At 37.2% G+C, this 12,433-nt stretch overlaps 1 protein-coding gene across 6 annotated transcripts in view; it reads right to left on the bottom strand.

The window, feature by feature from the left end:
* PLEKHG7 (pleckstrin homology and RhoGEF domain containing G7) overlaps positions 1-11,878 on the bottom strand; it is a 41,132-nt gene extending 29,254 nt beyond the window's left edge. For 2 of the 6 annotated variants that reach the window (XM_070755821.1, XM_070755824.1), the window contains exons 1-8: positions 11,819-11,875; positions 11,675-11,717; positions 8,282-8,958; positions 6,789-6,814; positions 4,366-4,493; positions 3,720-3,760; positions 2,418-2,519; positions 2,023-2,172 (exon numbers count right to left, since the gene is read on the bottom strand). In XM_070755821.1, coding sequence (XP_070611922.1) covers positions 2,023-2,172; positions 2,418-2,519; positions 3,720-3,760; positions 4,366-4,493; positions 6,789-6,814; positions 8,282-8,944 — 1,110 coding nt within the window. In that variant the 5' untranslated portion in view covers positions 8,945-8,958; positions 11,675-11,717; positions 11,819-11,875. Of the gene's footprint in view, positions 1-2,022; positions 2,173-2,417; positions 2,520-3,719; positions 3,761-4,365; positions 4,494-6,233; positions 6,306-6,788; positions 6,815-8,281; positions 8,959-11,674; positions 11,798-11,818 lie in introns of those variants that run through there. The other 4 variants (XM_070755823.1, XM_070755822.1, XM_070755826.1 and 1 more) reach the window with 4 other exon arrangements.
* Between the last annotated feature and the right edge of the window lie 555 nt (positions 11,879-12,433).

Genomic DNA, 12,433 nt, shown 5'->3' with positions numbered 1-12,433 from the left:
TCCCAGTGAGAGCAGCCTCAGGGGAATCTCAACAGTGCAAGAACGGGTGGTTTGGCTGGCAATGGAAGTCCAGAGGCGGGGATTCCAAGCGGCGCAAGGCAAAAGAGGTGAGTTTTGGGATTGCATGCATTATTTGTTTTTACATTAATTCCTATGGGAAACATTGTTTCCTCTTACGAACTGTTCTACTTGCGAACCTTGTCACGGAACAAATTAAGTTCGTAAGACGAGGTATCATTGTATTGGATCAGAGACCACCAAGAAATGTAAGACTGTAACCTGTTAGAAACTGGAAAATCCATTTTATTAATTCAAATACCATTGAGCTAGTGACAAACCATTCCAGTACTGTGCCCAAAAAACATCTGAATATTTATTTATTTATTTATTAGATTTGTATGCCGCCCCTCTCCGTAGAATATGTCCATAAAGTTCAGTTTGACTGGAGGAAGATTTCTCTTTGGATAAACTCATTACTAAAACATCTTGCACTTACATTTGAGGAACCTATTTCTAATAAGTATAGTTCCCCATTTAACTAAATAAAAGTAGTCTTTTTTATAAATGTATTACTGTTCTCATGTAATAAGGAAGCTTGTAAATGGAGAAGTGAAAAACAAAAGCAGTGTAGTGTTGAAGAAACTAGGAAGGGGCATAAAAAGTAGTCTCTGTGTTATGAATGGCCTTGTTTGTACATAATACGGAGCCAAGATTATTTTTAATATTGCATTATTGAACAACAACTACCTTTAACTCTGAGCTATACAGAGTGAACTTGCATATCACTTGTATGAACCAAAAATAAGCAAATCACATATTTGTATATGTATCTGACTGTTAATTGAGTATCTCTGTTTCTAAAATAGCATTACACGAACCATCCTTAACCCAATATGCTGAATTATACTTTCCACTTATCAAACACATGTTTTTCTTAAGCCAGTGTCAGAAATTCCATCCAGGTCTACAGCAGGTTGGTAATGGAACTGGGCTTGAATTCACCTGGACTAGGGCCATTGCAAGGTTTGCTTGGTCATTTACCTGCTTCTCGCTTTTTTATCCATGCATGGGGAAAAAGCCCCCTTGTCAGCCAGGATCAGTGTGGACCAATCTGCCAATGTTTTCCTTTCCTTTCATGGATTGTTCACTTCTTACTAGTTTCTATGATTCTCCTTGTTTGCCTAAATGTTTGCACCCTTTTACCCACATTAGCTAATTTGACCCTAAAAGAGGTTACTTGCCCTCTTCTTCCTTCTTGTATTATGATAGTCAGAGCACTGGTTACTCTTGTTTTTACTGCTGTGCCTTGGAAACTCTTTAGCAAAAAAGGACTGAGTTCAGCTTTATAAAAACTAAATAGCCATGTCAGTCCATTGCAATTTAAAGCTTTTTTTTTTTTTTAAAGAAGGATAGTTTTGCAGAACTGTACAGCTTGAACAGAGCATAAACTTCTGGGATTGAGAATGAGTCATTGGCGTAAACTTTAATGTCAAGATAATTTTAAAATTGCAACTACCCACTAGAAGAGAACACAGAAGCCTAGCAATCCAGGATGAAATGGCTGCAAGGGAAGCATCCAACAGTGGGAGGGCAAGGGCATGCAAGGAATGACATCTTATTGAACATGGACCACCAGAGACTACCTGTACTGAAGCACTTTAGATAGGTCCCGTCACAAAACCATAGTTTTGAGTTGAGACTGGAAAACACAGATAGGGGATGTATGCCATGGGCTAGAATGACAGGAGGACACCATCATCCATTCCTTTACTCAGATGGCAGAGAGCAGCCCTCAGCGCTGAACGACCAAGCTGAAAGTCTGGATCTACTTTTCCAATTCACTTCATTCCAGTTGAAATTAGTTGGTAAAAACTTCCAGAGTCTTGTTGAGCAATCTCTGCTATGGCTGACATCTCAGCTTAGAGAATACCCGCCCTCAATGGAGCAAATGGTTGCCCAATACCTCTGTCAGGTGACTGAGTAAGCTGGAAGCAGTAAAATAGCTGAAAAATCTAAACGTACCATTTTGAGAACCAACAGATGATCAAGAAAATAGTTGCATTCTGTTGTGAATAGTTCCCATGCAGCTTCTTTCTTCTTTGTGTCTAACTGATCACTGGTGGCTTGTGGCTCTAGTTGATACATCTTCAACATTTCATGCCATGTTTTATCCTGTAATTGGAAATACAAAAATACAGTATGCTTCTTTATACATATATATTCTCAAATGGATCTTTGCTGTTTTAACACCGGAATGATTGTTGATGGTCATATATTGAACACTTATTATAGGATTAAAACTCATATAAAATAACGTTAATAGTATTTTATATATTGCACTGAAGAATATATAAGAGAAATAAAAGTACAAAGTTAAAACAAATGTAGCTAAAATTATATGATAAGAAATATAATACCTTTACATTGTGAAATTTGTAACCATCACACTCTGACATTTTAATGGTTAGAGTTGAGAGACAATATTCCAGCTCAGCCATTTGTTTTTGTTTGTCTTTATTCTATTAAAAAGAGAAAATTCACATATTAATTTGAAAAAAGTTGAAAAACTCATATTTTTAAACGAGAGGGTAGAGGGAAGGTTGCAGATAATTTCCCCAAAAGGCCTCCCTTTAGAAAAATAAGAACAAACTTCAAGAAGGCAGTCCAGAATATACATGAATTTTAATATGCATCCATTATGGAATAGAGACCAAAAAAAATAAAAAAGCTCAATCTCCTAGATTAGTCAGTACTGGCATAGGAAAATAAACAGGAAAATATTGTACTTGTTTTAATTATAAATGAATGTTTTCAGTATGTATTGAATGCAGAAGAATTAAATGACATTTTATTCATCCTCCTTAAATTATGAAGGTATCTCTTTCTCTCTTCCAACAAAAGGCTTGCTGCAACATGGCTTGTATTTTTTTATAGCTTATAGAAATGCTGTCTGAGTTGAATATCAGTGCAAAATACAGAGCTGCAATAATGATAAACAGCTACCCTTCCCTGCTATTTTATAATATGTTATAGATAATATGTTAAATATGAATCAGAAGTGGTATTCAGCTGGTTTGGACTGGTTCAAGCAAACCAGTAGTGGCCATTTTGAGCAGTTTGAAGAACTGGCAAATACCACATCTGGTTGGCCCGCAATCCCTTGTCCTATATTCAATATTTTTAGTTCAGCTGATAAACGCAGCAGAGCGGATTACTGCATCTCAGCTGAGCTAAACAACAGCTCAGCTCAGCAGCACTGACACCGAGAGAGGTCTTTGAGTGCTGCCATGTTTTCAAGCCCCTGTATGAGCCAAGTGCAAATGGCTCATATAGGTGTGTGCCTGTTTGAATGTTATATTTCCATCCTTCCTTCCTTCCTTCCTTCCTTCCTCCCTTCTTCCCACCTTCTTTCTCTCCCACTACACCCATACTTATGCATCTAACTGCCCCATCACCACCACCAACCACCACCACCAAATAGCCAAACGTATCTGCCAAATTAATATAATTTCATTCAAGAACACACTTAATCCAGGAATAAGACTGGTCGTCAAGGCCCATGAAAAAGTCAGTGGAGTCAGGAAAACATGAACCTCTCAGAATAGTATTCCAGAGGACAGATATTGTGACAGTGAATTTCAGAATATCATGAAGTTTTCAGTGCATAGAGTATCAACAGAGTGAAAGGAAAAAATCTGCAAAATTTGCAAAATACTCACAATTCCTTTTTTAGCAAATGGCCACCATGTCCTTTTGGATTCTATTGCATGGAAGAAAAAGAAGAGCACTGTCAAAGGAACAAAAATATATTGCAGAAAATATGATTATGTGACCTATTTACACAATATATTTAACTCGGTTAATCCAGGGCCTTGGGAAAAGACCAGGTCTTCAAGGCATATTTGAAGCACAGCAGAATCAGAGAAATTTGATCCTTTGGAGAGGACACTAACTCACTCAAATCAACTTAGACTGTTCTAACACCACACAGTTAACTTTGTCAAAGGTTGCCATTTTGAGAATACTGAGTCATTCCCTCCCCAGCTCCATTTCTCCAGGAATCATGTCTGGTATCCTACGAGATATTAGACCAAGAAAATCCTGGTAGTGGGGTCTTGTATTACCAGGCTCTTCTCCACTATTCAGCCAACCAACCGTAGTTTGCTATTATGCTACCTCAACTCTTTTTTTTGTTTCGGGTTGATTTTATTGTGCTGTTTAAAATAATTTGCAATTGTTTTACTTTTGATTGGGTCATAGTGTTCACATAATGAATCCAACTGTTGCAGTGCTGCATTTAACAGTATAAAAACCCCAGAAGTTATTTTGAGTTAAAACTCCAATTCACATTTTTTTCTCCATGACCTGAGTTTTGCAGTGATGTTGATTGGTATAGGAATTGTGCTGCACTGTCTGATATCAACAAGTCCCCAGGAAACATCTCAAGTCCAGGCAAACTCACCACCACCGAGCTTCGCCTGCGGACAGCTAACCTGTATAGTTTATAAGAAAAAATAAAACCAAGGTGTTTAATTACTTCCAAGAAAGTTGCTATTAAAGAAAGGAGAAAATGCACCCCTTGACTTCATTTTAACCCAAGGCTCCCAACATTCATAGTTTTAAGCAAACAAGCAACTTCATACAACAATATATAGACATTTACCCAATCAACATTGTAGGGTAGCTGACCTAGATGAACCTTTGCAAAGAAAATAATGTTGGTCAAACAATTTCAGCTTAGCCATCATACAGCAGCTATGTCCTCTCAGTCCTAAAACACATCAGTTCATTATAAGGCTGACTTGCATTGATTTTCATCTCGTATTTTACCAACACAAATATAAATTTTGTTTGAACTGAGTAAATACAGGCACCATTAATACAAATATACAGTATTATACATGCATTTTGCCTGTTTAAATAGCAGCTCCTCCATAATAGTTTTGTTCCTATTGTTGTGCAGTCTCCTTGCAAGCTAAGAAACAATGGCTTATGGCAATGAACCATATCAATGTGGTTTTCTATTTTCTGGTTGCCTTGTGATATGACTGAAAGAGTTTGAAAGACCCATCTGGCTAATTAATAAATCAGCTTGGATGCAATACTGACAAATTCCTTCTATACTCAAATGCCAAGATTTACTTACATATATTCTACTCCTTTTAGGATTGTGTGCTGTTTCTAAAATTCAAAGCAAGTCAGTCTTATAATGAACCAAAATATATTAGGGTTGAGAGGATATGGCTGCTATATGATGGCTAATTTGAACCTTATTGTACTATTGCAAGATTAAGGATATGAATAATGACCAAAGGAATTATTTAATGAAAATAATTCTAGAACTCAGTAAATTGTCTTATTGTCAATACTGTTCAGGAAAACAAGAATGTGTTATATTTAACTTTAGCCATATGGAAATTTTACAATCCCTGTTATATAACGGTGTTTTAAAGTTGAAAAAAGGTTATGATAAATTCGAAATGGACAATCTACATAACATGTTTCATTATAGTTCTCTCTCCTAGGTTTTACCAGAAATCATTGAATCAATCAAAACGTCTGCTAAATCTTGCACAACAGGATTGGTATAGTGGCATATATGTCACTATAGTTTGCATATTTTACTTTATTCTGCACAAAATCTGAGAAAATTATCATGCCCCTTGATTGCAGAGGGAACGATTCTGCCTGTTCTGCAAGATCAGGCCAAAGGATTAATCACCCAAATCATATTAGCCAATAAAAACTTCTTTCCTGTTCAAATGCAGGGCTAATTTTATTCAAAGAAGCCAGGTTATATGCTCTTTCTTCAGGAGAAAAGATCCATCGAATATTTACAATAGAAGAAAAGGAAAATAGAATAGAGAAAAGGAAAAAAGAAACCTGAACAGTTTGCTGCCATATGCAATCACCTAGTTGTGTGTGTCAACAACCTCATCCCTCCTAATAGGATGAGCCTGGTTGTAATATTTTTAAAAGCTATAAAATTGAACAATGTTATATACATGTAGCAAAAGAGGGAAGAGAGGAGAGATTATGGTGTTCTGAAAGCAAGGAATAGATCCTAGCAATGTAAATAGAATTGGTATTTTATTTTTCAAGACTTGCAAATTTCAAATAATCTGTTGATCTGTTTTAGAATATCTATTCGTTCTTTTATCATTGACAGGTAAAATAATCCAACATGGTTGATTAATCTTTGATGGTCTTAATTTTCATTAATATTATCTTACATTTTAGGATCTATTTATGTTTGATGCATCTGTAGCAACATGGACTTCGTGTAATGCCTTGTGCAGAATAGTTATAATAGTCTTCCTCAATATTGGCCATCTGTTTAGGAATTAAGGGACCTGAAATTCAATACATCCAAAAGGTATTAGGTTGGGAAAAGGTTGTCTGAATTGTTTTTGGATTTTCAATTTGGTAATTCAAGGATTAAGAAAAAAATTGGCAAAATATATATTACAGTAATCTTTTTTGCTTTGGGATGTTTCAACTCTGATAGCAATTTTAAGCAGTTGTGTATCTACTTCTAACAGTACAAAATGAAAAGACAAATACACCTTGGCATGTTTGAACTAATATGCAAACATGAAGTACCGTACCTATTGTTAAAAGAGCACGTTTAAACAATTCAACAGTGGAATATTTAAAACCTGGCCACCTATATTTAAACAGACATGATTTTTTTAGATGCAGTGAATATATCAGTTTTACTTCTCAACATGAAATAACACGAGAACATTATGCTGATGTTAAAATAGCAAGATTAAGTATATACATACCTACTAGATTTATGTAAATCCAGGGTCTGAGAAAATAAGGTATTGTGTGTTAGTTATTTTAACTAATGGCTGCATTTCACATAAATGGAATTTTAGAACTAAGATGGAATGTTGATAATCTAAGGATGAAAAGTCAGGTCGGGAACATACTTAGTCCACCATTCCATAACCAGCTAGTTGGATTCAAGGGGCTCAGAAGCACAATGGGTGACAATCTTTTCTATGTTACGTTTGAGCAACAATATACTCCAATTAAATGTAAGTTCCAAATTACTCTTAATTGGAGTGCATTGAGTATATTGAGTTGCATCGGTAAATAGTGCCTGTGTAATAGCATATTCACAACTAGAGGGGAAAAAGTCTATTCATTTATATATAACAAGTGCAATGGGCATTAATCCTGCCACCATCAAGAAAGGAAACAAGCTTTTCCAGGGACAGATATAAGGGCCAAAGATAACAGAATATTTCTCCTTCATTGGAATCAATTGGAGAAAATAATTCTGGCTATGTTTGACTTATAAATAGTAAGGCTGAGGAAACTGATAAGGCTATTACAAAATATTTTCCCCATAATCATAGGACTGTTCACTGATAATCATGGATGTTTCATGATAGAATTAAAACTCAGCTATAATTTTCCCATTATTAATTCAGGTTTAGATGGCATTTGACATCTTTGGAATTCAGGCCATTTAATAAACCATACTGCATGACAAATGTCTGATTGAATTTTGCTTCCTGCTCTGAACAGCTATGTCAGAAAATGAATATGACATTCTAAATTCCTAGATTCTTGGAAATGTTTATTTTTACAATCCATTTAGGTAAACAGTTTTTATTTCAAAGAAAATTAATTATGATGAATAGCCCTCTACTGCTTAACACATGAATAGAGCTTGAATGGCCCTATAGACCAGAAGTCTTCAAACTTGGCAACTTTAAAACCTGTGGACATACAGCTTCTAGAATTCTGGAAGCTGAAGTCCACAAGTCTTAAATTTGCCAAGTCTGAGGATCCCTACTATAGACTCTATACTGTCAATTCCCAGTATTCCTTGACATTGCCTATGACATTTGATGATGAGGGTTGAAGATTAACACCATCTTGACTGTTTCATGTAATATAAATTATTTGATTTAAATGATAGCTTTTCAGCCTAAAGTAATGATTTTAGGCTTAATGGGTAAGCTTGCAAACTTAATTAGAAAATGACTATACAGTATAAGGATATTCCAATCAGTGTCCTTTACAAGTCTTCAATTATATATTAAAAAAACACATGCCAGCCAGTGAAAACAGAAGACATGTTTCAACATATTTATGGGACCTCAGGTTGAGACAGGCTGGAATAGGCTGTCAAACAGTGCTAAATTCTTTTAAATCTAAGAATAATAATGCCATGATTTATTATTGGAGACTCTCAGTTGAACAATTCTAATGAATGCTAATTCAGAAAAGAGAAGAAGAGGTTTTTAAAAAAAATACTTACCTGGCTATATTGCTGAGAAATGTTTCCTTCACATTCTGCAGAAGGGTTGTTCTCTCTACTGTTCTGCATTGTTTGAGTATCACTGAAATCATCTTGGTTATCTATTAGATTTGTTGTGCGATTAACTGATGTAGAGTGTTGTACTTGGATCACTGTATTTGAGTAAATGCCAGAAGATGATGGGAGAGAACTTTGCTGAGGATGAGAAGGAAGTTCTGGATGCATAGAAATAAAAATGTCGATTTTCGGCACCTGTTTGTCTGTTCTTATGTTCTCAGCATTGTCCTGGGGGGAAGCTATTTGAGAAACTGATGGTATGTTCTTTCTTAGCCTCCTCAATGTTGGAGAAGTAGAAATCCTACTAGGAGCATGCCTATCAAATAGATACGGGGGATTGTCAGCACCACCATGCTCCACATTCAATAGATGCAATTTACCACTCAAGCCCCGCCTCTTGATGAGGCTATCAGTGCCTAATTTCATCCCTATGTCGGTTGGGGCTGTTATTTCATAGGAAGATGCCACAGTATTTCCCAAGTTGCTCTTTTCTATTAAATCCATGTTTTCTTTCCAAGGTTCAGTCTCCTTAAATACATGGCAGTCTTCATTCATGTTAATTACTTCATCCATATCCAGAGAAGATCCACTGTCCACATTGTCCATTCTGGATCATGAATCTATAGTCATAGGACAGAAAAAAGAATAAGGTTTTCAATTGCATAAGCAACATCAGTAATTTTAAAACTATACATTTTATCACTTATTTTCAAAATGTTTGAATGCTTAATAATGTTTCATGAACATTATACAACTGCTGGTATAGTAGCTTTAGTTCTGGATAAAATGAAGAATGATTCCTTCTGTAACAAACTGGCTTTATAACTTGGGATTCCTGCTGCAAAATATTATGTGCACAAAAAAATGGAAAGACTCTGATATATACACAATGAAAGAAAAACTGGTGAATATGACAGAATTAGCAAAGAAGGCAAAATTGACTTATCTGGTTAAAGACGATAACTACATTTATTAGTGACTAGAAACCCCTTACGGACATTTTGCTGAAAAAAGAAAAATATGTACCTGTGATTTATGGGTTCAATGACTAGAAAAGATAGGCTATATAAAGAAGAAAATTATATTGTAACCTTAGAGAGAGAAGGTATAGTATAAATGCACTTAGCTGCTGTTAAGAAAATTGGGAAGCAGCTTCTTCATAACTTTTTATTTTCTTTATTTTCTTCACTATTTTTTGCACTTTTATTTACTTTTAAATTTTACATTTTTTTTTCAAAATTTGTATTTTTTTATACTCTTAAATTTATTTACTAAAAAGAAACTTGGGGTTCTTAAGTGAATCTCAGCTGGCAGTTGTAACAAAAACACCCTTGTAAAATTTCATCTGCAGGGATAATTAAGAGCTCTCCTCTTCTTTTCTCTTTCCCTCTCTATCTCTCCCTCTGTCTCTCTCTCTCTCCCTTTCTATCTCTCTCTCCCTCTCTTTCTCCCCCCTTTCTCTCTCTTCCTTCCTTCCCTCCCTCCCCTCCATCCTTCCTTCCTCTCCACTTCTCTTTCCCTCCCTCTCTTTCCCTTCTCTTGTGGGTTTCATTTAAAATATTTTTAGTCTACCAAAACACTCAAAAAGTGAGGTACTTTTGCTTCTACTGTCTATCTTTCTGTCCACTTCTCTCTCTCTCTGCTTCTCCGGCGGGCACCACTTCCGTGCTCTTCCCTTGGCTCTGCCCCCATGACAGCTGCGATTGGTACAGTAACAGCAGCGGCTCCTCTCGGACCAGGCTCCACCAGCGGGTGCCGCTTTTCATGCAACTCCAGCCTTCTCCCACCCTGGCTGGCGCAGCCACCTTGCCGCTGACACAGGTGGCGGGGACCGTCCTGTCCCCCTTCAGGGACTCTTTGACAGCCCTTCCTGGTAGAGGCGCCACGTCTGCCTCCTCACGGAGCTCTGCTCAGTCGAAGCTGGTGTTGACGCTTGAGAGCGGGCTCGGGGCTCTTGGTATCAGTGGCCGCCATGGGGCTATTGTTGTTGTCGGTGCCCAGGAAAGCGGCACAGGAAAGCAGCACATTTGAAAAGCGTGCGTTGAAAAGCACGCCACTTTCCCGGGCAGCTGGCTTTGCTGGCTGGCACAGAGTAGCCGCTGTGACAACAACAACAATGGTGCCATAGCGGCCGCTGATGCCGAGAGCCTTGAGCCCACTCTCAAGTGTTAACGCCAGGCTTCGGGTGAGCAGAGCTGTGCGGCGGCAGCAGGAGATGGCGGGGAGGCAGACGCGGTGCCTCTGCCAAGAAGGGCTGTCAAAGAGGCCCTGTAGGGGGACAGGGTTGTCCCCGCTGACTGAGTCAGTGGTGAGGTATGGTCACCTTGTGCCATGGGGGGAGGTGGTGGAGATCAGGGGTTTGCAAGTGGCCGCTTTCCATGGTTTTTGAATCACCAATTGCCTTTTCCTGAATCTCCTGTCCACTCACTGCGGAGGAGGAGGTGGGGAGGAGGGGCCAATTGCAGGCCCGTTTTCCTCCCCACACCTTGCCTCTCCACCTCCTCCTTGCTCAGCAGCCGACCATGGTGAGTGGACAGGAGATTCGGGAGCTTATTATATCTATTGGTAAAATCTCATGCGCTGCTGCGGGCCGGATAAATGGCCTCAGCGGGCTGCATCTGTCCCGCGGGCCGTAGTTTGGGGACTGCTGCTTTAAAAAAATCAGATGATTTTGATACAGTTGTAATTATAGTTTTAAAAAATTGTGTTTTAATCTGCTTTTCCCCTTTATTTTCGGCGATTGTACATTTTTATGTCTATTTGAATATGGATAATAAAAACTATGCAAATTTGAGAAAAAAATGGACTACATTCTCCCCATTGTTTCTGCTTGTCCAGATCAAGAAAACCTTTTTAATCAAGATCTTCCTACTTTGGAACAGAATACTGTAACTGTAACTACAGTATATATATTATTCACTCTGTGTGAATGATGCAGCTTGGATTGTTTCAGCTTATTGAATGTAAACCAACAGTTTACAGTCTCAAAAAAATAACTTCTATTGCATAAATCCCGGAGGGTACTTTTCCTTCTATAGATTTCTTGCATTTCTATAAACTTAAGAATTTGTCAAGCTTGTTTGATACAAAACATGTTATGCTGACCCTTGGAAAACATTTGTGTATCAGTTGTCTTATACGAGCAACAGAAAATAAAATGTTCATAAAAATCACATTGCACATCACATTACAATATTTTAATTTCACTGTCCTTCAAACCACTTTAAAACAAAACATGAAAAAACATGCATACGTAATTAACATTTTTTATAAACAACAGGAGAAGCTAAAATTTCTACAAAGAATAATCTGACTATCCTTTAGTTCACTACTTACAGTTTAAACAGCAAATACACAGCTATTTCAAAGTAGTCTTCTCCTGCAGGAAAAAATATATTACAAGAAGTTTTCTTCGAATACTGCCTGAATCCTCCAGTAAGTTTTACTACCTTTTAATGTGGTTTAGTTTAGTATAGTTACCTAAAATGTAACCGTAGTGCTTCGTTGTTTGGCTTCTCTAGACTTCTTTCTGAAAGCAACAATAAAAAAACTTGTTTGACCTCTTTGTATGTTTCCAAGGGATTTTTTTTATCACAACAGTGAAAAGGGAAGTGGTAACAAACTAGTTTACAAAAGGTAACATGATCTACATTACATTACTCATTATATTTGCCCTATAGACATGTTTCTTTAATTTTTTTACTTCTCAGTTTCTTATTTTCCCCATCTGCTTCAGGTATCTGCCCAGAGAATAAATGAAAAAAACACCCAACAGCCAAGAAACATTGCTAGAGTAGATTTGATAGACAAAGTGCTATTCATCTACAATTTGAACAGACTGATCTGTCCCATAGCACCAAAATAGTAATACATTCATTTTTATTTATTTATTTATTTATTCAATTTTTATGCCACCCTTCTCCTTAGACTCAGGGCGGCTTACAACATGTTAGCAATAGCACTTTTTAACAGAGCCAGCATATTGCCCCCACAATCCGGGTCCTCATTTTACCCACCTCGGAAGGATGGAAGGCTGAGTCAACCTTGAGCCGGTGATGAGATTTGAACCGCTGACCTACAGATCTACAGTCAGCT

The sequence above is a fragment of the Erythrolamprus reginae genome, chromosome 6 (assembly GCF_031021105.1).
Source record: "Erythrolamprus reginae isolate rEryReg1 chromosome 6, rEryReg1.hap1, whole genome shotgun sequence".
In the NCBI taxonomy this organism is placed as follows: domain Eukaryota; kingdom Metazoa; phylum Chordata; class Lepidosauria; order Squamata; family Dipsadidae; genus Erythrolamprus; species Erythrolamprus reginae.
This window is presented reverse-complemented; position numbering and strand designations above follow the sequence as displayed.